The sequence below is a fragment of the Phlebotomus papatasi genome, chromosome 3, assembly GCF_024763615.1.
Source record: "Phlebotomus papatasi isolate M1 chromosome 3, Ppap_2.1, whole genome shotgun sequence".
NCBI classification, from domain to species: domain Eukaryota; kingdom Metazoa; phylum Arthropoda; class Insecta; order Diptera; family Psychodidae; genus Phlebotomus; species Phlebotomus papatasi.
Window position 1 is genome coordinate 6,829,149 of NC_077224.1, and position 27,396 is coordinate 6,856,544.

Genomic DNA, 27,396 nt, shown 5'->3' on the forward strand with positions numbered 1-27,396 from the left:
ACACCGTTGGGTCATGTTTTGACAACTACCTTGTGTACTACTGTGATTTTCGAAATTCCGTGCGGGGGTGATGTTCGAAAAGAAAAAACTGACAGCATGTCAAAAGTGCGAATGTCAAATAAAATCCCAGGAAGTTGCAGTGAAGCAGGAAAAATAGTAAATTTTATCATTTTCCAGTGGTATTTTATCTGTTTTTGCAAGTATCATTTGCTCAAATCAATTCCGCAACTGTGATAGAAGATGGTAATGTGAAATTTTCCTTAAAAATAGGGCTGTGGATGGCATAAATTGCCCGTCACGCCCATATGCCCTGAACAAATAAAAAAGTCTTGGGCTAAAATTCCCAATTACCCAGCCTTATCTAATCAATTTCTGTATGTACTTCATGCCGGACAGACGGAACAGCAGATGGATTGTGCATTGGATTTGATGAGGCGTCTGCCACCGCAGAAAATTGAGAAAAATCTCATTGACCTCATCGATTTGGCTCCCGGACTCTGTGAGGATTTACTCTCGTCCGTGGATCAGCCACTGAAGATTTCCAAGGATAAGGAAACTGGTAGAGATTATTTGTTGTGTGACTACAATCGCGATGGTGACTCATACCGATCGCCATGGTCAAATACATATGATCCACCGCTCGAAGATGGTTCCATGCCATCCGAGCGACTGAGGAAGCTTGAGATTGAGGCTAATCATGCCTTTGACCAGTATCGTGAAATGTACTACGAGGGTGGGGTCTCATCGGCATATTTGTGGGATTTGGATCATGGCTTTGCCGGAGTGATTTTGATTAAGAAAGCCGGCGATGGCAGCAAGAAGATCAAAGGATGCTGGGATTCAATTCACGTGGTTGAGGTGCAAGAGAAGAGCACAGGAAGGACTGCCCACTACAAGCTCACTTCCACGGCCATGCTGTGGTTGCAGACCAATAAGCAGGGCTCTGGAACGATGAATTTGGGCGGGAGTCTCACGCGACAGGTAAGTCCATTTTTTTCAATTATTGCAGCTGCGGTTCTTTCATTTTCACAGCTATTGTAATTCAGCGGTTCAACGGCAAAGTATTTTCTTTTATTCTTCCTAGATCGTTTTATTAAAATTTTTAAAAATAAAAAAATGAAGAAAAAAAAATAATTAAAATTTTTAAAAATTTAAAAATTGATTAAATTTTAATTCTTGGAAATAGTTTTATTGTAAAAACACTGAGAAAAAACGGGGAGGCGATTAACTTTTTTTCCTCATAACTTTAACACTTTTTAGGTGTAAAAATATATCAACATTCTTTAATGTTAATTTTACACCTTTTCAAGGGTAAAATTAACACGAAAAAGGGTAACATTAACCCCTAATACACCTAAAAAGGGTAATATTTACACCGATTTTGGATCAATAATCGGATTTTTCTCAGTGAAGACATCTAAATCTTAGATATTTTTTGCAAGCATCTAGGCAAATTATGCGATTTTCTTTTTAAAAACTTTCCAGATACAGATCGGATGAAAAGTGACCGGACATGAAAAGAACTATATATAATTCCAAAATTATGTTTATTCTGTCATGTAATCTCAATTAACTTCAATGCACTTGGCCCAGTGATTTGGCTGAGCTTCTTAAGGCTCATTTGTCAGGGCTCCGTGCCTGACGCTGCCCTTGTCGAGGAGCCATCTGTTTCATGAAACTCTGCATACGGCGGGTGTTTCCATTTGGAATAATCTGTCACAGAATTAAAGGCACAGACTTCTTCTGAACTTTATTTCTTCTCGAGTTGCTTAGGATAAATGTCCTAATTCAAAACTATTTCCAGACGCTTTAATTTTGACAGAAGATTCAACTCATTAAATTCATATTTTTTCTGAAGAGGATTACATAAATTTGCTCCTTGACTCTTCTAGAATGTTACTGTTTAGTGAAAATTCTTTAGATATAATTTGAAAACTCCTTAAGTACAAGAAAAACACACAAGTGCAAAATTATTCTATTGGAAACAAATTAATCCAAATGGAGACAAGGGAGAGTTTCTAATTGGAGACAAACAATGTAACTGAAACCGCAACGAAAGGCTTCCAAAACCTTGTTGAGTTGCTCCTGAGTGCAGTATTTGTACTTATTCCTGGTCTTTTCTTCTTTTCCATCTAAAATAATAAGAAAATATCTCCAAAAAACATATTTCCGGGGTTTCCTATTGAAACATTTGCAGACATTTCAGAAAAACCCTTTTTGTTCACGAAATAGGTAATTATTTCATTTGAAAACTTCGCGTACCGTTAACAATAACTAATATTAACCAGAAATATGATACAAATGTTAAACAAAACGAAATAACAGTCACCTCATTGTGTTTTTTATTGGAAAACATGGTCGATCGATCGATGAAAAATTCGATGGTGAAAAGGTACACTTTTAATTTTTCTGAGAAATTAACAAATTAAAATTTGTGAATATGAATGGATTTCGCTTTATTTGGAGCAAAATTACCTAAATAATGAAACTGTGGTATAGAAAATATATAAATAATAATTTAGTACTGTATTTATCGTGAAAACGATGAAGTTTCCATTTGGAGTAGGGAAAAATTTCCATTTGGAGCAGGTTTTGAATTAGCTTAATTTACCCTATAGACATTTTTTTTCAATAAATCTAAATTCAGTTCAATCGAATTTTGAGTACGAAAGAATGAGATAGACATTTGCAAAATATTTGAGAAAGAAAAACATCCCGATGTTAACAGGTTGGGAAACAATTGACTAAGAACTCTATTAACAATCCTGGTTGATTGTCTAACAAAAACATCTGACTTTTTGTCCCAAAATGTTAACAGTTCAGCATTCATGGTGGCCACTAGTGGACCTAAAAGCCAAATTTTTTACTGCCACTGTTAACATTCATTAAGACAATATTTTATTTTCCTCATCCTACATCTACATTCCTCCAAAATTATTTTTCCTCAATAGATTCCTTTCCCTCTCCCTGTTCTCCTACTTCCTTCTTTCTGGGTCCCACGGGCGGGGTGATGAGCTATTAATTTTGATTTCATGAAATTGTTCCAATACAGAAGGTGTGCTCAGAGGTTTAAGAAATTATTTTCAAATTTATTTTCTAAAAATAATATTTTGCATACATTTAGGGATTTTTCAAAACTTTTCACAAATTAACTCCCAATGGTAGGCAAAGATACGTGCATAATCTTGTCAGAGGCATAATCTCGAAGTGGATAATCCCGGGGTTCCCTGTTCCTGTCCTTGTCCCGGTTCCTGTCCTTGTCCCTGTTCCTGTCTTGTTCCTGACCAACCTCAAGAGCCAAACGGTGAAAATGCTCCTTCCCAGGCTGTATATGCCGTCTGAGCCAATCAAAAACCAAGAAGTATAGACTGTACAATATTGAAAGAACAAGGAAAAGAGAAAAATTTCTCATGCCCTTATGTTTTTACAGAAAATTCCTAACTAATTGCGAAAATTGTACTTTTTCCGGTGTCGTGTTTCCCTATTGCTGGGATGACCTGCTTTTTTGATAGGAAATCTAGGAAATTAAGATATTTTAAATCTGCAATAGTTTGTAAACTATTGATTATCTTTTAATTTTGATTAAGCAAATATATTTTTGAATAGTTCAAAAATAGTTTGTTAAACTTTAAAAATCTATTTTATATCTGTAAATGCTTAAATTTGACCTTAAAAAGTGTGCAATTTTGCTATTGCATTTTACTGATTATGAAAAATAGTTTAAATCTTTCCCTTAATTATTAAATAAACTATAAAATGAATTAGGAATTAATGCATGAATCCTTGGAATTAAGTGTCCTGAAAGTAGTTTGGTTTAAATTTCAGTCCTAGAAGTCCTTGAGATTCCAGGTTAAATATTGATAATTCTGGAATTTTCAAGAGCAATTTGCACAAAGTAAATTTGATTTTTTAAGAAAAATAGGAGTCCTTAAAGGATGAGACACTATTGCCCTATTAGTTTAAAACCTAAAAAATACATTGCGATTACTTTCGTCCCATAGATCCTTAGTGTGAGGGAGATAGCATACCCCATCCTTGGGTACTGCAATCACTAAATTAGTCAGCAATATTTTATGGGTCTTGGAGTGTTCATTTTTAGCATCTTGCGAGGAAATGCAAATTAAAACAAATTAAACAAATTTAAGTGAAATTTAATCGATTGAATTTCACTTTTGTTCTCACAGGATGTTTAAGGATTTAACAATATAATAATAGTGCTTGAAGTGAGGTTTTATATAAAAAAGTTTACTTCGTTTACTTAAATATTCTTGATTATTCCGTATTCATTTTTCATCCTGAACAACACCCATGTTCGAAAACAGTTCGATATCAAATTTTCGAAGGTCAAAGTTTAACCACTTTCGAATTATGCTTAAATTTGGATTTTGTTTTTGAAAAATTTTGACATTTCCGAACCGACTGTATCGAATTTAATCGGTAATGAATCAGTAAATTACTTGTAAATATCTTTCTGGAATCTACTTTTTTGTTTGTTCGTAGGCCTTTTACTTATGCTAAAATATTGCTAAAATCTAAAATGTTCTTTCTAAGTTTTTTTTTTTAAATTTCGAAATGGGTTTTTACATTTATGAATCAATTTATTCGGTAGTAAACCGATATGCACAAAAACAATAATAACACGGAGACCTCTTTCTTGTGAGTTCGAGCACTCTGCAAAGCTGGGACGCTTTGCTATCTCTTTTTTATATCACTGAGAGAAATCCGAAAAAGTTAAAATAACATTCCGGAAATGTTCATTTTACCCTGCATTATTGATCCGAAATCGGTGTAAATATTACCCTTTTTGGGAGCATCTAAACGGGGGGATTTTATTTCGAAACCGCCATTTTGAAACAAAATTCCCCCACTGAGCTTTAGACCGGTGCATTTTTGTCTATCTTTTGGCGCTTAAAATCTCCCTCTTCGAAAGCTCCATTTCTTTATGTTCTTTAAATATTTTTACATTTTAAGCGATTTTAAACTATTTTTAAATTATCAAACGTCGAAAAGCAGGTGAAATAGGAACACGGTATCGATCTCTCTTCTGAATGTATCGTTTAATATTTTTAATGTGGTCGAATTGTTAACTAGACATCATTAAATAGAAATAAAGAAATAGTTAAATAGAATAAAATTGATTTATAGAAAAATAAAAACTTAGGATATTTTCTGAATTTAGCAACAATATTGGCATAAAATCCTGCGATAAGACAGTTTTGATATAGAGGATGGATGCCTCATCTCCTCTTCCTTATGAAGTATTCGTCACCAGGCATAAATATTAACTTTACCACTCTTTAACAAATTCTTTGATTGTAAAACACTGTGTGACTGACGTTTGAAACATTTCGAAGTTCAAACGTTTATTTTAGTTAGAGCACACTTTGAGAATTTATAACAGAGGGTGGAGAAAATTTATCTCAGGCATAAACCACTACGGGAGATTTCCCGAGACTCACTGGTGCATAGCACAGTGGGGTGCATTTCGAAATCCCCCCGTATAGAAGACGCCTTTAGGTGTATTATGGGTTAAAGTTACCCTTTCTCATGTTATTTTTACCCTTACAAATGTGTAAAATTGACATTAAAATATGTTGATATATTTTTACACCTGAAAAGTGTTAAAGTTATGAGGAAAAGAAGTTAATCGCACCCCCGTTTTCTTCTCAGTGATCTTAAGAGTATTAATTTTTCATTCATTTTCAACCGCTTATCCCTATTGGGGTCGCGGGCCCATGACACCAAGGTTAACAGCCCACGCCTGTCGGTCCTCCGCCACTTCAGGAAGATGTTCGAGTTCGATCCCAAGGCGCTCCCATGCAAGATCCTGAATTTGATTCAGCCACCTTGTCCTAGGTCTGCCTCGAGGCCGAGGTCTCCTCACAATGGCTTGCATAGCTTTTCTGGGGAATCTTTCTTCATTCATGCGTTGAACATGTCCATACCATCGAAGTTGTGATCTCTCAACCCGAAGAAGCAGCTCCTCGACTCTTAGTTCCTCACGAACGGCCACATTCCTCACTCGATCTCTACGAGTGATTCCCTTAACCGCTCGAAGGTACCTCATCTCGGCAGCTTGTACTCGCGATCTTACCCTTTCGGTCATTACCAAAATCTCATGACCATAGGTGAGAATAGGAATGAACACAGCTTTGAAAACCGATAATTTAGCCGATCGACTAAGCTCGGCCTTCCTCAACACGCTTCTGCCAAGCTCCCTCATAACTGCAGAAGCCTGACCGATTCGCGACGAGAGTTCTGCCTCCATCCTACCATCACTCGTGAATAACACCCCGAGATACTTGAACTTCTTTACCTGTGTCAATGAGGCTCCACTAACATGTAGAGTGCATCCCACAGATTCTCGGGAAATCACCATTACCTCCGACTTTTTGTCGTTCACATTCATACCTGTTTCGGCACAAACATTTACAAATCGGTCAAGTGTGCGCTGAAGCTTTTCTTTGGAAGATCCAAAAAGAACCAAATCATCTGCATAGAGGAGATGGCTCACCCTGAAATCCCCAATACGAATCGCATTCTGCCCCCGACTGCGTTCCATAATCTTGTCCATATATATTATGAACAACAATGGTGATAGAACACACCCCTGGCGCAGTCCAACACTCACCTGATCTTAAGAGTATAGAATATTTATATAATATTTTGAAAATCGATTAACTCGAGATCAAGAATTTATCATTCTTATTATTTTATTGTTCTAATTTATGGAAAAAAATAATTATTACGAGAAATTTGCACAGGAACCGAAATTACGATGAAAGAATCACAGCTTCCATAAGCTCAAAAGGGTTTATCCCCTGCCTTTTTTTGCTTCTTGAATTCTTGAACATTTCCTTTTTTTCCTGAAGATCGAGCAGGATGCCAATGTGAGCGAATCCAGTCCGCATATCGCAAACATTGGCAAAATGGTTGAGGATATGGAGAATAAGATTCGCAACACTCTCAATGAGATTTATTTCGGGAAGACGAAGGATATTGTTAATGGGCTGAGAAGCACTCAATCTCTGGTGGATCAGCGTGCCAATGATGCCATTAAGCAGGATCTGGCCGCGGCAATTGCTCGTAGGAACAAGAGTGACAACTGAGACTGGGAAGAGTGATTCGGATGAATTAAATGGTCACTATTTATTATCAAAATATAAAAAAAAGAAAATCATCTGTTATTAGACAGCGCGAATTTCCCAGATCCCTCGAGCTTCAACCAAGTCGCCTTCGCGGGACTGTTGTGTGGAATAATGAGATGTGTGTATGGATTTGCAGATCCCCGGCACTAATTTTATATTAATGATAATATTCTTTTTAATAATATCATCATTTCCATTCCTCATGTTCTCGGACATTTCATGCAATTTTTAATTTTATGCATTTTTATTCCGTAAAACTTCACACATTATATTTCTTTTTTTTTTGCTAAAACAAGATACAGAATATTTAATTGTAACAATTATACAGCAAGGAGAATAAATTATGAATAAATTGTTAAGAGAAATTGTTGTTTTCAACATTCAATTAAACTTTCTTAATGGTGTAAAAGAGATAAAAAAATTTTCAGATCGAGATTTGAAAGGTAAAAAAATAGTTTAACAAGAAAAATTTGCGAAATAATTGAAAATTTTACAAGACAGAACTTTTGAAGTCGATTTTAAGGCAAAATAATGCCTCCGTTATGCAAATGCAACACAAGTATAATAAACTAATACTCATCTTGTGTACTTTGATTTGGTTGTTTATCTTAATTAGGAATATCGATATAATTCGTTTTTGTATAATTAAGTAAAGATTTATAATTTTATTAAGCGAATTATTGCTTCTTTGAATACATTTTGTAAAATTTATGTCGAAGTCCGACATTTTCATTAACTGCCAAATTTAAAATATTCACCTCCACCCCCTCCACCACTCTGCAGTTTTAAATCCAAAGTTCGAATTCGAATTTGCGATTTTCGATTCCGAAATGTCAATCGGTTTTGTAAAATTTACACTCTGAAGTTATTACAAATGAAATTCTACTTTTGAGCAAATTGAGCAATTTACACTGCAAAAAATATTTTTTGAATATGTGTGAAATAGTCATCGCCAAGTGAAGTTTGGTCGCAGATAAAATTTGTCAGAAAAGTAAAATTTAAAAAAAATTGCAGTAGAGAGTAGACTCTCGCTAATTCGGGTCTTTTAAGATCGGGTTACTTTTTTATTCTGGTACCAGTTAAATTCGAAAGAAGTTTGTTGACATTTTTTAAGTTTGATTATGAATATCGAACGAAGCAAATATGTTCAAATTTGACATGGTTTCCCAAACGGCAATTTTGAGGAAGATTACTGTTGGATGTATGTATTCTGGATCCAAAAATGGGTCCTGTGACGGTTGTCAGAGGGTCGAATGACGGAAACTGGGGAATAATATGACGGTTATTACGAAAGTCACTTGGCGTCGTAATAACTCTGAGATTACTCGCCCACGACTAAAATATGACGCGTCAAAATGGGCTCTTCTGCTGGAATATTTTCGTCATGTCGGGCGGCTCATTCAGCAATAGTCGAATGAGAAAAATATTCGCAAATGTGAGTAGTGGAATTGGAAAAAATTGACCAAAATTCCATAAAAAGTAGCAAAAAACAAGAAAATATGTGAATTAATGAGAAAACGGTGTCTAAGGTGATAGTATAGTACAGAATTGTGGAGTACATTTGACTTTTTCATTGAGAGTACGTACGTCGATTTCGTACATATGCGGTAGAGAAGGATGGCAAGTGCACTGTTTTTGGCGCGTCATTTTTTCGTACGGAAAAGGACCGTCCCATGGAGTCGCTTTTATTACTTCATGTTAGAGTAAATTTTAAGCCCGTAAATTAACTAATGTATTACTAACTCAATTTTGAGTAATGCTATGACTAAAATTCGACGCGAATATGACTAATTTTTAAGATTCCAATTAGGAATAATTTTTTGACCATTTCTTGTAGAGCAAAACCCAGTCATTTTTGAGTCAGAGTAATTGTTTGCCCATTGGGTTGCCTTAGTTGAGATGTGATTTTGCAATATTGAAGGGTTTTCATGAAATTTACAACAAATACGAACATGTAAACTTAATATGTGTATGCAGATGAACAAAAAATCGTTGCATTTCAAGAAGTTTGTTGCAATTGCAAGAATTTCTCTTTAATTCTGGTGACATTTTGGTCCCAAAAGCCCGAATTTGAGAGAGTCTACTGTATGTGCATGCAGATGAACAACAAATCGTTCCATTTCAAAAAAGTTTGACGCCGGAATTTCTCTTAAATCCAAATGACATTTCGGTCTCAAATGCCCGCAAATTTGAGAAAGTCTAGTACTGTATTTATGCCACTGAATGGAACACTGACAACCCTGGCAACAATGAAAAGATTCCGGGTAATTTCTTTACGCCCTAGACACACTTACGACTAAAGTCCAGAGACGACTAAGCTAATTCATAGCCAAGTCAGTTCCTGACACACTATAAACGAGGATTAGTATTCACTTGTATCCACAAAACATAACTTTTGTGGGTTTTTATGCAGATATTTCTACTGAAATGCACTAATACTCCTCTGAAAATGAAACTATTTGTAATATCATGTCTCAGTACACGTCTAATAATTATTGTTAATTACAATTATTTGGAAGGTGGGAGCTAGCTCGCGACTTAAGCCAATTTAGGCGATTCTAGTGAATAATTCTTGTTGTTATACGTGAATTGTGAAGTAAATTTAAAAGTAGTTTCATTCTCAAAGGCCTACTAATGCATTTCAGTAGAAATATTTCCATAAAAACCCACGAAAGTTATGTTTTGTGAGTGCCAGAAAATGTTAAGCCTCGTTTGTAATGTGTTAGGAACTGACTTGGCTATGAACAAGCTTAATCATCTCAGGACTTTAGTCGCAAGTGTGTCCAACACATTAGAAATGCAAGATGCTCAAAGAGATTTATCATTTGATTTATCTGGTTAATTTGGATTGGCTGACGGAGGATCTACTTATCGAGTTCCTGGACAGCAATGCTGAGTTGAAGATTTTCTTATCCTAGCATAACTGCTCGTGGTATTTATCCACTCTCCCTTTGCAAAAATCTTCTAATACTACACGTAACTGTTGTACAGTGTTGATTCCTGCCTGAATTGTGTACCCGCGATATCCGCATTTACACTTTTTGTTTTGTTTTTAAACCGGAAAACCGTCATAACAGGAATCAATACAAGAAGTTGATTATATGTAGAAGCGCTTAATGCCCAACGCACAAAAATTTTTGTTTGTAAACATGTTTTCACAATTTTATATAAGAGTGAGCGAGATGACTAGATTTATGTCTCACTTACTCTGACTGAAATATCAAAAACATGTTTACAAAACAAAAGTTATTGTGCGCTGGGCATAATAATCTCAGTTAACAATAATTAAAGTGCTAAAAAAACATGTTGATTTTTCATTGCAATAGCACCAGACCATACCCTCGCTAAAGATCATCATGAATCTTTTCTGAGAGATAAATTGTTCTCAGTGTAGTAACGGTCATTTTGAATTTGCTCAGTTTGGTAGAAGTTTCGAGTTGGGTAAAAATGTCAGGGTAGTACGTGTGAGTGATTTTTTGATGAGATTTTTAGCATTAATTTTCACCGCTATGCTGTACAAAAAGTGCCGTAATCGAGTGAAATTGTGATCAAGTGCTGTGGAGTGGTAAAATCGTGGCGTTCACGGGCACCTGGTGCTCTCCAGAAAGGTGAGAATGTCGTGCAAAGTTGGCAGTGGAATTTCTCTGTTGTGTTTGTGCAAAAAAAAAATACCCACGAAATTTCATTTCTCATCATCATTTTTCCACGAAATAAACCAACTGGAATTTGTGATGGATGGGATTTGAATGTGTTTCCGATAGTGCACCCCTTGAGAATTATCTGCGCATTCCTCCTCTGCCTCCATTCCCAGTGGGCAAAAGTCTAAAAATAAATATTACGTAGCAAAAAAACGCGAGGAGGAGACGATCGCATCGGCAATTGGAAGACATTGGGAGGAAGGTGGAGTGGAAAAAGTCGATCATACTGCGATTGCCAGGCATCCACTGAGGAAAATTCTTTCCGGAAAGTTGTTCAGATGCACGTCAGGGCTACCATTTGACTGCCTCTGGATTCCCAGAGAGAGAATTGAGGTGAGTACAGGATATTTATCCAGAATCTTTGGGGTCTGAACCCTGTGCGCGGAGTGATTGATTTGTCAAGAAGAAGCCATTTCCGATAATGGACAGAACCACAGAGACTTTTCACGGAGTGGCACGATAATGGGTGTTCTGAGCTCTCTCAGTGTTGAGTGACTGTCTGGAGATTTATGGCACTTCTTGTCGCGTGTCTTGAGAAGATTAATTCCAGTGATCTTGACTGTCTCCTTGCAGAGTGTCATTGACAAGTTGTGGGGGCAATTATGGCTGCATCCGGGGATTCCTCGATGGAGAACAATGGATCAGGTGGGTATTTCTTTTGACGCGGATTACGTAGTTCCTTTCCGTCGCACCTCAGAGACTATTTCCCAATTCAATTGATTCGCATACACTCATGGTACGGTCGCTTGGAAAGTTCTTGCACAATTGCTTAATATTAGTTGCTTAATTAATTAATTAATTAATTGCCCTATTAAGAAAAATCCTTCTGAGGATTGAACTGAAAACCAAGGAAGGAAATGATGATGGTCCTTTCCCCTTCGGATATCCAATAATACATTGTAAAAAGGGATGGAGATGGAAGTTTTATCAAAGGGAAACCCACTTCGTGGAAGTCGATCCAATCTATCTAAGAAACTCAGTTGAATCAGCAATTGTCGTGATTTTCTTATCATCTGTATTAGATATTCTTATAAAATTATGAAAGTATTACAGACTATACAAAGTAATAGCTGATTGAAGTGACATGTAAGTTACAACAATTGCTAATGCAAGCGAAACAATGACATTATTTCGGGTAATCGGGAAGTCTAGCCACATAAACTAACGTAAAAACTAATACCCAGTTTATTTTGGCTGCTATACCGAATTTTTTCAACTCATCTAGCCACATTGATTGCTTAATTTGATCCTTGAGATAATTTAATTATTGAAAAATAAAGAGATTAAAGATTTTATTTGATTCGTGAAAAATGTTCATTCAGACGTTTCAATCATTTGCACTGTGACAGTCGAACCGGGGGCCACACCGCTCAAGAACCGACCGCTCTTACCAATTGCACCACGGGCTCCCTGAGAAATTAAAGAATTTTACGAAAATTTACGGACGTATTGCTCGAACTTCACAGTGTGAGTCCCAATCAGTTGGGGAATTCTGTCATTTTCGTGGCATGTTTTTTGTCATATTATATGAGTTCGAAAATGCAATTCATTGATTTTTCAATGAAATCCCTTTACTTGATGATTTTATGAAAATACAGTACGTCTTGGTTGATTTGTTTAACAAAATTCATTGTCATTTGAATTGCCAGAAATCTCAAATATGTGACTTCTGACAATGCCACGTGAGCTGAAATGGCAATGTCACGGCTACAGAATCGCATTTTCGAAAAAGCTCTCCTAAAATTCGAGCCCAATTTGTTATATGGCATTGCCAGAGCGTTACAGAATTCCCCTCCAGGTCAAAGAAGTCTGGAAAAGTGATTTTTTTCTGACGCCTAAATTTTGGGCTGGATCCTTAAAGGGATATAGAATGCATATTTGTTAACCAATTGGGGATATATGGTGCCATTTGAAAGGCCTTGGAATACTAGACAATAGGTCTAATAGGTTTAAATTGAGATTATACCACGAGTTCGAGCATTTGGCAATGACGGGACGCTTTTAGCTAAGATTCTTTACAATCTCAGCTTTTGTGGTCCTCCGAGTTCCACGCACTTCGAGGTCACCTGCAAAGAATCTCAGCTACCATAAGCTTATCTGGGCTTATCACTGTTTTTTCTTTTAGTTCAAACTTGTGACTTAGGTGATATACCCCAAAAATAGTCTTTAGTTTGAAGTTCAACTTATGGGGACAGTACAAGTACTTCTGGGTTGGTGTACAATATTTCAAAGTTTCGTTTCGCAGTACTTTTAACTATGCTATTTCTTTTCTTTTTAAGTTTCGCGGTGGACCATCCATTAGAATTGAATTACGACATTTCAATACTTTTGAAATGAGCATGAATATAATACAGTTGAATTTCGAAGAAAAATTATTAATCGGTTCATAACCCGTTTCAATCCCAAACCGATTAATTACCTGTTAAAACGGGTTAGACTTGTCAGGAATTTCAAAACCTGTTCATCGACACCAAATGTATCCAAATCGATGGAGAAATAATGCGCTCGAGAGTCTTTTCAACCTTTGACTTTGGAAAAATTCGTTAGTAAGAATGAGTTAAAGTTCGAGAAATTCAAGATGGATTAATTGCGTACTTGCATGAGATATTCCGAAATCCACAATACGTTCTGCACCAATTTAAGAAATGTTTTATTTTTTTTAAAGAAATAATGTAAAAGTACTAAAGTTATTCAAGTTATTCATTCACGGACTTCCGGAATCGCGAAATGCCCGTAGTCACTATTAAACCATTAACTCTTTGAGGACGAGAGGGTCAAAAATCAGGCATAAGAAAAAATCACTTTTTCTCACTTTTTATAGCAAAACACAACTTTAGAAGGCCATAGGAAAAAATTCATTTTTGGGTCACCGGTGACCCAATCGTCCTTAAAGGGTTAAACACTTGTGGTTGTTTTTTGTTAGAGCTCCTCGCATACACAATGTGCACTGGTGAATGTTATTCTGAAAAAGAAGTTGCTTTTTATAAGGGATTGTGTTTTCAAATTAACCGAAATAGTTTTGGAATATAATTGAATTTTGGATAAAAATCATCTATCAGATTAGGTTAAAAACGGGTACAGATGACTTGGAAATTCCAGGACTGTTCCAAGAGCATCAAATTTGTCCAAATCAGATGGAAAATACGCGCTCTAGTCTTCTTAGTCTTCGAACACCTAGGGTGACATGATAATTTCTTTTCGATCGTATCAACTGTTGACTGTGTAAAATTAAATGATTGCTGCACTTTTATAGCTGATATTAACATTTAACAACAATTACAATCTTTTAAGAACGATACAATTAATGGTCCAGTTATGTATAAAAATTGGTTATTCACTAAATCTAACCAGAGGAACCACTACTAATTATGTTAAATCCTCTGATCTAACGTATACAGGGTGAGTCAATTGATCATCAAAAGATTTAATCCCATTCAGGTTTTGAAGGGATCTAAAGAGAATCGTTTCGTACCTTTCCGGACAAATACAGAGCAATCGCGTCATCATGTTTAAGTGCCATTGCGGGTAAAAAAAATGATTAAAAAATCATAAATGCTTTTGTGGACTTGTAACCAATAAAATGAACTAACTTTATGCTGAAATGTCATCATGCTGTCCCGAAGGCTTTCAAAGTTGTAGCTATCTAAATTTAGCTGCAGTTCAATTAACTCACCCTGTACAGTTGCATCGACATTATCGATTCGATAGAATCGATAAGTTATCATTCCACCCCTGTTTTCGAAAAATACTAAAAATCATTGCTTTGATAAGGAAAATTATGATTTTGAGAAAATTGAGTTTATGATAACGGCCATTCGGTAAGCTTATGGAGTAGTTCTCCGAAGATTCCAAATCGCTATCTGCAAGCGTTTTGCCTTCAGACGTGGTAAAGGCTGGACGAACAGATGGACAAACAGCTTGACGTAACTTTTAGGAAATTGTCTATAAAGCAAAGATAGAAAAGTGATCCCCGGAATTTTAGGGGTTTAAAAAGTCGAATAGTTAAAATATTCTTGGAAATTCACTGTTTTCTGTTTTTTGATTGGCTAAAAATGAATAAAAAAGTTAATTTCTCTGACACAATGTTTAGCTCGGTATAACTTCATGAAATCAAATTTCGCGTCCCTTTCTTTCTAAACAGGTTTGCATAAGGCTATGCCACTCTTTCGGTCTCAAAATTGGACTGAACTAAATTTAATTGGGTTTTATATTAAAATGAATAAGAAGAGTATGAAAGAGTAGGACAGATACATCTAACTTTTTAAGAAAGAAAGGGATGTGAATTTTGACCTCATGGAATTTTCATGATCTAAACGGTGTGCCGGGACCATTTTGGCACACCTTTTAGCTCAATATAATTTCATGAAATCAAAATTCGGGTCCCTTTTTCTTTTCAAAGACTTGCATAAGTCTGTCTCACTCTTTCGATCTCAAAATTGGACTGAACTAAATTTAATTTGATGTGATGTATAAAAGAAGAAGAAGAGTACGAAAGAGAAGCTTTTAAGAAAGGGATGTGAATTTTGACTTTATGAAATTTTCCTGATCTTAAAAGGTGTGCCGGAGCCATTATAATAAGAAAATATATTTTTGAACTTTTGAGGTTCGAGAACTTTCCGAACGACCCCTTATAAGTAAGAGAAACCAAGTGCAAATTAATTGAGTGAAATAGTGAGACTTTTGTATTTGTTTATTTATATATTGCTTCATGCACTGAATAGTGGTGAAAGTTTTTCAAATGATAGACACCACTTGGTTCTTACGGGAAATGTTTTGAGATGTTTGAGTTTGAGTTTGGGGCTAAATGAATGAGTATTCGACATTTTTTTTTTGATTGTCTCCCTCTCACATTCCCGGCACAGTGTCTCCCATTGGGCAGGACTTTGGTTCATTTGGTGGATCGGGCAACAACAATGTGCGCGAGTATGACTCAATGAAGGATCAATTTGACGAGGCAATGACCGAGATATCGAGTCTCAAGCGTCAGTACATTGACAGCAAGAGGAGATGCGATAGTGCCCAGGAGCGTTTGGAATACTACCGGGAACAGTATACAGCTGCCATGAATCAACTTGAGACAGCTGTACAAGAGAGTAGCTCCTTGCGTGCCAACTTTGCCAAGAGCAACAGTGAAAAGATCAGGTAAGATTTGCCGGTATATTTTTATGGGCGAGGGAAAATTTATAATTTTGCAACAAAAGAAGATGCTTTTTTTTTAATTTTTCCCACGCAGAATAGTATATTTGTTTTGTTTAAAGGTTTATGAAACTTTATATTGAATCTTTTCTACTTGAAATATGCTTTTATTAAATTTCTTTGTGATTTTTTTGTATTCTTATGTATTTTAATTTTTCGTTTTTACGACTCTTAAATTTTGTGACGTTTTTAAAAATAGTAACGCAGATTAAAGAAAAAAAGATTTTTAAATATTTTAATGGTCAGTATTAATGAAAATCGTCCACAAAACCGATATTAATTTAATCACAAAATACACAATTTATAAAAATCACAACATTTTTTACCTGGAAAATTATTATTTTTCCTTCTAAGGTTATATGAAATATTTAAAATATTTTTTAGAAACTTATTTTGATCTGTTACTTATTTGAATTGAATTAAGCAACTGTTCGTTTTATGAAAAGCTCTCAATATTTGTACTTCCCATTATCCGAGGGATTACAAAGGGGAATGGGCAAAAATGTATGGAAGCTGATACAACTTTTCGCCACAGATGGGACTGTTCCCATTTAGTAGGTATTAGTATATCATTTAAGAATTACCGATACCCAAGCCAAAAAGGACTATTAGTCCTTGGGAATCTTTGGTTGGGGATCTCAGTGGCGCAATAGGTAAGACCGTTGGGTCTTGGGCGGATGAGATCTCTGACTCCACTCTTACAGTTGTGAGCCCGCCCGGTGCAAACAACTTAAAAAAAATGAAATTGACGTTATCCTTCTAAAAAATGACAAATTTGACATTTTATTTTTCTAACTTAGCCAAGACTTATGGTAAGTGTGCCAAACTTCGGCATAGTTGCATGCAAGCGTCAAAGTCTCAAGTTTGAAATGTAATATTTTTATTACAGTAGACTCTCGCAAATTCGGCTCTTTTAAGATCGGGCTACTTTTTAATTCGGGCAGCGGTTACATTTGAAAAAAGTTTGTTGTCATTTTTCAAGTTTGATTATGCTTATCAAATGAATCAAATATGCTCAAATTTGGCATGGTTTGTCTTAGTTTTGATGCGATTTTGCATTATTGAGGGATTTTCATGCAATTTACGTTATATATGAGTGTGTAAACTCAATATCTACATGCACGTGAATAGAAAATCGTTGCATTTCAAAAACTTTGTCGCCCGAATTTCTGTCTAATTCGGCTGACATTTCGGTCCGATATGCCCGAATTTGAGAGAGTCTACTGTACAAATTTAATTTTTTTGTTACTTCTTTTAAAAAGAGTGTTGCTCGGAACCTTGTAGACAGTTTATCATCTTTATTTTCTCTAAAGTCATTCTTAATACATCTTAAAATGAATAAAAATGTAGACATAGCTTTGGTGCCCTATTTCGGCCACCTTCATTCTCATAGTTTCTTGCCCTTCGGGAATTCTTTCAATATCTTTTTCACGTCTTCTCGTTTGTCGAAGCTACATTTTTTGTTATTTTTTGCATTGTATAACCTCTAGTCTAGAGTATGCAAAATTAAAAATTAGTAGAAATTTGAAGAACAAAAAAAGTGGCCGAAATTGCAAGCTGGCCGGAATTTGGCACACTTACCCTATCTGAGGATCCTTTCAACTTTATTTGTCCCATAGAATTCCTAGCGATGAAATTCTAGCTTGATTTTACCACACTGAACTATTCGAAAATGCTGAATTGTTGTTTCCTCAATACCATTCATTGGGACGGAAGCGATACAAACCAAAATTTTGAGTCTTATGTTTACGTCAACACTATATTGTGTTATGGATTATTGACTTTCGAAATTTACTATGGTCTGCTATGACTTTACAATCATTCCTCCAATTTCTCATAGTTTCCTTTATCTAAATTTTGAAAATTTATTGTCAAGACACTAAATACTTACTGACATTACACTAAAATTTTGTTATTTTTGAAATACTCGAAATGTATTTCAGTTTATGATAAATGAAAGTGATTCTATTTTTTTGTCCCAGCAGAACATCACTTTTGACGCATTCTGAGAAAAAATACAGACCTTTTGCGGCAAGTACTGTACTTTTTCGACGTAAGGCAATTGCTTTAATATTTCTAAATAATTTTTTTTTAAATATACTAGAAAAAAGTTACCAAAAGTTAAAAAACTCAAGTTTTAAGTAGTGTTTTATTGGCCGACACTGTATGTCCAAATGGAACGACCGGATTCTATTTCTAATCTAATGTTTATTATAACCGATTTCAATGAACTTTTTTTCTTTTGTTAGTCCTCTGCACTCAGACTATTTAAAATAGAAAATTATAGGTGATAAGCCCAGATAAGCTTATGGTAGCTGAGAATCTCTACAGGTGACCTCGAAATGCGTGCAACTCGGATTGCGTGAAAATTCAATTTTGGGTTGTATTTTAGGGGTAAAGAATCGCGTCGAGCCAATTTTATGCATTTCGACCGACAAGAACAGTTTCATCGACGCGATTCTTAACCCCCAAAATTCAACTCACAATCGAATTTTCACGCATTCCGAGTTGCACACATTTCGAGGTCATCTGTAAAGAATTTCAGTTACCATAAGCATTTCTGGGGCTTATCACTGGTTTTTCAAAAACCGTCTCCAAAAATCTGATAACAACCCCACTGAAAATTTTAAAATTTTGACAAGAAAATTTCACAAAATATAGTTAAAATATTTAACTTTATATTGCTTTAGAACTCTAATGAAATATTTTTTTTTATTATTGCGGAAATGTGAAGGATAGGGGAAGGTTTTGAACCTTCGTACTAAAAAAGGAATCCAAGATTTAAGATTTTTTACTGAATGCCACACAAACCGAATCGATTATATCACTATATCAAAAAAATCTCTCACTTATTGGGTTCATAATTCTGCCTCACAAAATTCCTGGAAGTCCTTGGATTTTCCTCTACAGGAAAATGAAAATGTAGTAGCATTTTTCACGAATGTATCCGGTACCGGAATGCTTCGTACCATTTTTTCCAACCTCTGTAGGCCTCATTTTCCCCGGAAACGTTACACCGGAAACAAAAATTTGGGCATCACTACTTAGATGGAACTTTCATCTACTTGTTTTCACCATTTGTAGGAGGTATCACGCATTAAAAAAATCACTTTTATGCTATTTTTCTAAGACATGTTTTTGTGGCACTCGGAAAACCATTTTTGCACTACATTCTGACAGTCAGTAAAGTGCTTGGTTAGATATGTTTCTCTCATAATCACACCTATTGTAATCCTCGGATTTTCTCTGACATCTCCAAACAGTCTTACAGAACATATTTCGGATACAACTAATTTCAAAAATGGCCAGCCATCAATTTATTATTAAATGTGGAAAGTTTCACTTTAAAACAAGGAAAATTGAATGAGAAATACTCGATATACATCGAAGTGGCAACAAAAGAATCACATCTACCTTAAACAGTCTAGTTTCATCACTGCACAAATCGAATCTGTCTTACAAAACATTTTTTGAATATCAGTGATTCTTAGAATTACCCGTGATTAATTTAAAGTTAAATGAGGAAAACTCCGCTTGAAAACAAAGCAAATTGTATGAAAAATACTTAAAACGCGCCGTATGGACAATGAAAGAATCACACCTACCATAAGAAGATTTAGGCTTAATGTTCGATTTGACAGAAGCGAAACAAAAACATCTGATAAAGTCTCACTTTGCTGTGGAAGTGCGTGTTTTCTTCAAGATTTTCTTGAAAAATGTTGTAATCGGTGTAATATCACAATTTTCTTGTCAACTTGTTCAGTGGAATCTCTGGATGGGTCATAATATCCAGAGCGTCGTGTACAGTGTGTCACAAAACAGTCTGGAATTCACAGAGTTGGTAGCCAATGATTTTGATTGATATTTTTACGAACCTGCACTGAAGGCAATCTTTGTGGACTTTTTTTCGCCTACAATTCCACCCCCTTCTAGCGAAAGATTTTCACGGTAAATATTAACCCTGATAAACCTTCTATAACTTGGAATGTTGTTTTTCTTCGAAAAGACTCTTGAAGCGTGAAAAAATGCATAAAATAATACACATCAGAATTGCGATTTTAGGCCCATTTTTTATTTTTGCTTCTAGAACCCAGGAAAAAAGGCCTAGGCTCCCAAGGTTGTCCGGAAATGTGAGATGTGGGATTAGCTATAAGAATATATGACCATGGATGATATTTATTTAGTAACTTGGAAAAAAATCAACATTTACGAACCTGCGACGTTACGAAGGTGCAAAACCTTCCCCTATATTGTAAAAGTTGTGAAACATTGAAAATTTAGTCATTACGAAGCTTCCAATGGTATCAAGCATGGGCACTTTCCCCTATACGCAAAAGCTTTTTTAGTGGGCGTGGCTTATTTTTTCTAGGCTACGAAATTGATTAAGAAAACACTTAAGACTTTTTATCAAAGAAAGTTTTTTTTTCTTTTCGCGCAAAATGCAGATTGGAGCAAAAGGTGCACCATTTGGAGAAAAAACTTGCACGTATAATAGAATCGATGAAATTGGAGAATGGCAATAGTCAGACGATTTGTGCGTTCTTGGAGCAGTACAATGAGTTGAAGAAGAAGTATGAGCAGAATAAGGCAGAATGTGAGAAATTGTCAAAAGATGCTGAATTGTACAAGAAAAAGTGCGATGAACTCATTGATGAGCACAATAATTTGGCCATTGAGAAGGATGAACTGAAGCATCAACTGTTGATGGCTATTCGACAGTTGGACAGTGTACAGAGGGAGAGGGATGAAAGATCGCAGCAATTGAAGCACAATGATGATGTCATTAAGGGATTGAATCAGGTGCTTGAGTCAAAGTGCATTGAATTGAGGAGATCGACTGAGCAGAGAAATGCTGCTGAGCAGGAATTGTCATTGATACTGAGTGAGAAGGATACGGTGTTGAAGGAGAATCAGAAATTGTCTGATGATTTGGTGATTGTGGTGAAGAAGTCTACGGAAATTGAGGCGAGATTTAAGGAGGAGAAACAGGCGATGATTTATGAGAGTGAGAGATTGAAGAGTGATTTGGAGGCATCATTGCACTTCCGGGAGGATTTGATGAAGGAATGTGAGGGATTGAGGCAAAAGGTTGAGGAGCAGACACTTAAAGGGGGTTCGAGTGGTAGTGGGGAGCATATGAAGAGGGCTGATTTTAAGTCAACGTCAAATGAGAGTTGGAGTAAGGAGCTGACGGAGGAAAAGGAGAAAATTGCGCAGGAACTGGAGGCGGCTAATCAGGAGATTGAGATTTTGAGGAAGAGTTTGGATAAGGCAAGAAATGAGGTGATTAAAGCCACGCAAGATACAGAATTGGCCAAGAGTCGGAGAGATTGGGCGATAACGGAGAGGGAGAAAATTGTCCAGGAGAGGGATAGTGTGAAGATTTTGTGTGATGAGCTGAGAAAGGAGCGTGATACTGCAATTTCGGAATTGCTAGCGGCAATCCGGGATAGTGAGAATATCAAAAAGCAGAAGGATGAAGCATGTAGGGAGATTGAGCAATTGAGGGAACATTTGGAGGCACAACCGACGGTTAGTGCCCCGGCTAGTAGAAATAGCGCTAGATGGAGCTGTGCATCGTACGATGTGGAACCATTTCGGAAGATGGATACGGAAATTGTGGATATTGATATTAGTGGATTGCCGACAGATGGCGAATTGGGTCTTGTCTTGGATGGTGGAAGGGATGATAGTCAAAATGGTGGTGAAAATGGCGTGTACGTGGTGTCTGTGATGAAGGATTCCGTCGTGGATGGAAAGCTAAGACCCAATGATTGTATTATTCAGGTGAATAATTTGGATTGTACGTCGGTTTCCAGGAGAATTGTCCTGGAATCAATAAGACAAAGTGCACCACGGTGTAAAGTTGTCGTGAAGCGTCAATTGATGAATGCTTCGCATCTCTATACGGCTACGTTGAACATGAAAACTGGTCGTTCGCATGGACTGAGCCTCGAAGGAGGTATCTATATTTCGAAAATTGAACCTGGTTCACTGGCGGCAAGGGATAATAATCTAGCAATTGGAGATCGTATCATAAGTATCAATAAAAAAGCACTTGATGCAACAAAAAGTATCAATGATGCTCTGGTCTTTCTCGAAGAGACACGCAATGATACACTGGTAATTGTAGCTCTCAAACAAATTGGTCAGATGAATTCAAACAATCGTGCACTGATGTACAACAAAATGGTGAATATTTGTACTCAAACGGACGAACCGCCAACTAGATTGAGTGAAAAAAGTGGCGGCGGAAAGAGAAGTTCAATTCCAGTTTCAAATATGGAATTTCCCTTCAAGCCCGTAGCAGCTCCAGCGGCAAAATCCACATCCAAGATCACAGATCTCATCAAAATGACCTTCAGAGGGAAGAGTCAGAAGAGTCCAGTGGAGACCGAAGAGACTCTAACTCAAGAAAATGATGCAATCCTCCTGCTAGATTCAGTGCTAAACAGTGAGAATACATCAAAATCCAGTGTTCTCAAGAGGTCGTCCAAGAGGAAGAAGGAATCAAAGGAGAGTAAAAGTATGGGTACCTGGCCAAGAGCCAATGTGATAGCTCATGAAAATATCAATAGTGGAACAATTGTGCAGAATAGAAAAAAAGAACGTCCCGCTTTGACACTCTTCACGGCTGCGTTGCAGTCAAAAGAGGAAAAACACTCAAGTAACAATCGAAATGGCGAAGATTACTTTGAATCCTATCCAGCACCAACACCAACAACAACCACAATCAAATCTTCAGCTGCTACGAATCCCAATAGAAATTCCAATCCAATTCCCTATCATGTTCAATCGCCCCCACCAACAAATATCCTCAATCGCCATTCAGTTTACCGGAGTATCGAAAACGAGCCCATTCTCCCAATTTCAGCACCGGGGCAACCGTTAAGTGGATCAGGAGGCGTCAGTACCTACAGCAGAGCTCCCAAGTACCTAGATTTCGAACGCTATCAATCCCATCATCATCATCATCATCCAAACCGAATGAGCCTGAACTTTACTCCCTCCGACAATAGTCTCCTCTACAATCTCAACGAAAAACTCCGTGGCGGAGGAAATTTGCTACAAAATCAACAACAGGGACAACAAAATTCCCTAGATATCATTTCGCTAAAGAGTCAAAATTCCATAGATTCCTTCCTGGCGCCCAAGAGTCCACCGTCACTGGATCTGCCGACAAAGCCACCAAGTCGCGAAACTGTCGATTACTATGCCCTCAAGAAGATGGCGCGCAATGTGTCAAAGTATCCGAGTGACAGTGAGAATCTCAGTCCGGATCCAGTGACAATGATGGCAGGAAATACCAGTACATTGCCATCATATTCGCGTTTCCAGTCAATCAATGCACCACCATCGCGCAATCAGGCTCTATTTCCCGTGGCACCTGTTCATCCACATCCCCATCATCATCATGGGTACAGGCATGTTAGTCCCTTGACACTGCCGGCGACAGCACACTCAACGGACTCAACGGGGCTCCTGGGGGGCGGTGGAAGTATTCCGGAAAAGTCGGAATTTGACAGTTACATGCCCAGCTACCATCATTCACACGGGACATCCATTGACTATCAATACAACAAGCATCGCTTCCAAGCCACCCGAGATCGTGATGACACCCAGACAACCTACTCTTCTGGGTGAGTACATTTTTTTTTGTAGAAAAATTGCACTTGAAGGAAACCACGAAAATAATTTGGTTGCGACTTTTTGGTCAGAAAAAAAAATAAAATTTGGTCGGTAAAAAGTCAAATTTGGTCAGTAAACAATTAAATTTGATCAGTAAAAAATTAAATTTGGTCGGTAAAAAGTCAGCAAAAATAAAATACGGTCAGTAATAAATAAAGAATCTGATCAGGAAAAAATGAAACTTGGCTGCGACTTTTTGGTCAGAAAAAAATAAAATTTGGTCAGAAAAAAATAAAATTTGATCAGTAAAAAATTAAATTTGGTCAGAAAAAAATAAAATTTGATCAGTAAAAAATTAAATTTGGTCAGAAAAAAATAAAATTTGGTCAGAAAAAAATAAAATTTGATCAGTAAAAAATTAAATTTGGTCAGAAAAAAATAAAATTTGATCAGTAAAAAATTAAATTTGGTCGGTAAAAAGTCAAATATGGTCAGCAAAAAATAAAGAATCTGGTCAGTAAAAAATCAAATTTTATCAGTAAATATTTTGGTCAGTAAAAAATAAAATTTGGTCAGTAAAAAATAAAATTTGGTCAGTAAAAAATAAAGAATCTGGTCAGCAAAAAATCAAATTTTATCAGCAAATATTTTAGTCAAAAATAAAATTCGGTAGGAATAAGGTCAAATTTGGTCGGTAAAGAGTCCAATTTGGTCAGAAAAAATTAAATTTGGTCAGCAAAAACTTTAAAAATCGGTAAAACAAATTAAATTTGGTCGGTAAAAAGTCAAATATGGTCAGCAAAAAATAAAATACAGTCAGTAAAAAATAAAATATGGTCACTAAAAAATAAAGAATCTGGTCAGTAAAAAATCAAATTTTGTCAGCAAATATTTTGGTCAGTAAAAAATAAAATTTGGTCATTAAAAAATAAAGAATCTGGTCAGGAAAAAATCAAATTTGGCTGCGACTTTTTGGTCAGTAAAAAATCAAATTTGGTAAGCAAAAAATAAAATTTGGTCAGTGAAACATCAAATTTGATCGGTGAAAAATAAAATTTGATCAGGGAAAAGTCAAATTTGATCAGAAGAAATTCAAATTTGGTCAAAAAAAAATTAAATTTGGTCGGTAAAAAGTCAAATATGATCAGCAAAAAATAAAATACGGTCAGCAAAAAATAAAATATGGTCAGTAAAAAATAAAGAATCTGGTCAGGAAAAAAACAAATTTGGCTGCGACTTTTTGGTCAGTAAAAAATGAAATTTGATCAGAAAAAAATAAAATTTGGTCAGTAAAAATCTTTAAAATTCGGTAAAAAATTAAATTTGGTCAGTAAAAAGTCAAATATGATGAGCAAAAAATAAAATACGGTCAGTAAAAAATAAAGAATCTGGTCAGGAAAAAATCAAATTTTATCAGCAAATATTTTGGTCAATAAAAAATCAAATTCGGTCGGAGGAAAGTCAAATTTTGTCGGTAAAAAGGCAAATTTGGTCAGTAACAAATGAAAACATCAAATTTGATCGGTGAAAAATAAAATTTGGTCGGTGGAAAGTCACATTTGATCAGAAAAAAATAAAATTTGTTCAGTAAAAAATTAAATTTTTGTCAGTAAAAATTTTAAAAAATCGGTAAAAAATTAAGGTCGGTAAAAAGTCAAATATGGTCAGCAAAAAATAAAATACGGTCAGTAAAAAATAAAGAATCTGGTCAGCAAAAAATCAAATTTTATCAGCAAATATTTTCGTCAGTAGAAAATCAAATTTGGTCAGTATAAAATAAAATTTGGTCAGTAATGGCTCCAGCACACTTTTTAGATCAGGGAAATTTCATGAAATCGAAATTCACATCACTTTCTCACACGTTTTGCATGCATATATCTATCTCATTCTTTCGCGCTCGAAAATAGATTGAACTAAATTTAAATTGGTCTGATGTTTAAATGAAGAAGAAGAGTCCGAAAGTGTGGGATAGACATACGCAAAACCTTTGAGAAAGAAAGATGTGTGAATTTCGTTTACATGAAATTTTCCTAATCTGAAAGGTGTACCGGAGCCATAAAAAATCAAATTCGGTCGGAGGAAAGTCAAATTTGGTCGGTAATGGCTCCAGCACACCTTTTAGACCAGGAAAATTTCATGAAGACGAAATTCGCATCCTTTTATTTCTTACATGTTTTGTATATGACTATCTCATTTTTTCGCATACCAAATTCGATTGATCGAAATTGAATTTGGTGTGATGTTTAAAAGAAGAAGAAGAGTGCAAGAGAATCACATATACATATGCAAAGAATGTGAGAAAGAAAGGGTTTCGAATTTCGACTTCTTGAAATTTTCCTGATCTAAAAGGTGTGCCGGAGGCATAAAAAGTCAAATTTGATCAGGAGAAAATGAAATTTGGTCCGTGAAACATCAAATTTCATCGGTAAAAAAATAAAATTTGGTCGGTGAAAAGTCAAATTTGATCAGTAAAAATTCGAATTTGGTCGGTAAAATATAAAAAATGGTCAGTAAAAAATCAAATTTTATCAGCAAATATTTTGGTCAGTAAACTTTCAAGGTCAATTTTTAAGGTTTAAATCTCTAAATCGACTTTTAAAGATTGATTTGCATTCTGCGATTAACGGTAGAATCACATTGACAATAAAATGCTTGCCGTAGCCTCACCGTATTTCGTTAATTTACGCATTTCCATTGCAATTCTTAGGCAAATTTTCCATTACCGTATTACCTTATCTCATACTCGGTGGCACTAGGTGAAAATAATATAAGAAAAATTGAAGAAATAAATCGAAAATTCGATAAACGATGAGCAAAAAAAACTGTACAATTAATTACGTTGTACAAATTAATTGTTGTGTAAATTACACAATCAATACACAATCAAGTAAAACATGTTAAAATTTCACTAGAGATGACAATAGAAATTTCAAATTATTCTCTTTCGAAATTTCGAATTTTAAATTTGTCGCCTTTACGACCTCTAGCGGTTGCCATACGAAGTTGTGATGTTCTCTAAAGTTCTTTCATATTATCATTTGAGCCCGACTAATGCAATAATTTCTAAAAAAAATAGCCAAAAAATGTAATATTCATCTTTGCTGATAACTGACTTTTTTGAAAAAACCTCATGTCGATATTTCGCACTGTTCGCTCTCCATTGAGAAGCAACGATCGGACAGAAGTTGACAGAAGTTCTTCCGCAATTTCAGCTACGAAGGTGGAACCTTTCCACGCAAGAAAGAGACTCCTCGATTTCGCATTCCGTCGAATCCGAGTGTCACGAGTAAAGGTAGTGGAGTGAAGAACAGTACCGGGTCAATTGAGCATCACGGTAGCGAACGGGGTTCGCCGATGCCGACATTTCAGGTCGAGGTACTGAGTCATGGATCCAATCTCAACAAACGCAACACCATGACGGACTACTGCTATGGCCAGAAGCCGAATCCCGGGGATTTGCGGCGAGTGACCATTGACAAGAGTATGGAACCATTGGGTATTACCATTCAGTGCAATAACAATGGCGGTGGTATCTTTGTGTCCACGGTGACGGAGAACAGTATTGCCAGTCAAGTGGGCTTGCAGACGGGAGATCAGCTGCTGGAGGTTTGTGGGCTGAATATGCGTTCGGCCACGTACGAATTGGCAGCCAGTGTCCTGAGGCAGTGTGGCAACTCCATGACGATGCTGGTGCAATACAATCCAGACAGTAGTGAATTTCTCAA

The 27,396-nt window shown here is 36.0% G+C and overlaps 2 protein-coding genes across 7 annotated transcripts in view; both read left to right on the top strand.

Annotated features, from left to right (window-relative positions):
* Positions 1–4: 4 nt before the first annotated feature.
* LOC129806588 (F-actin-capping protein subunit beta) lies at positions 5–7,513 on the top strand. The gene is made up of 3 exons (XM_055855282.1): positions 5–243; positions 397–981; positions 6,873–7,513. The coding sequence occupies exons 1-3, from the start codon at positions 241–243 to the stop codon at positions 7,107–7,109; spliced, it is 825 nt and encodes a 274-aa protein (XP_055711257.1). The 5' UTR covers positions 5–240; the 3' UTR covers positions 7,110–7,513.
* Positions 7,514–10,574: 3,061 nt separating this feature from the next.
* The window catches only part of LOC129806570 (disks large homolog 5), a 28,144-nt gene continuing 11,322 nt past the window's right edge, over positions 10,575–27,396 (top strand). Inside the window, exons 1-6 of one of the 6 annotated variants that reach the window (XM_055855253.1) lie at positions 10,581–10,756; positions 10,910–11,179; positions 11,420–11,491; positions 15,709–15,988; positions 20,488–23,682; positions 26,884–27,383. In XM_055855253.1, coding sequence (XP_055711228.1) covers positions 11,449–11,491; positions 15,709–15,988; positions 20,488–23,682; positions 26,884–27,383 — 4,018 coding nt within the window. In that variant the 5' untranslated portion in view covers positions 10,581–10,756; positions 10,910–11,179; positions 11,420–11,448. Of the gene's footprint in view, positions 11,180–11,419; positions 11,492–15,708; positions 15,989–20,487; positions 23,683–26,883; positions 27,384–27,396 lie in introns of all 6 variants that reach the window. The other 5 variants (XM_055855254.1, XM_055855249.1, XM_055855255.1 and 2 more) reach the window with 5 other exon arrangements.

What these genes read in the sequence shown, in the direction of transcription:
- LOC129806588 (XM_055855282.1), top strand. An exon ending in GCGGGAGTCTCACGCGACAG is followed by an intron (nt 982 to 6,872) that starts GTAAGTCCATTT and finishes TTTTTCCTGAAG; the next exon opens with ATCGAGCAGGATGCCAATGT.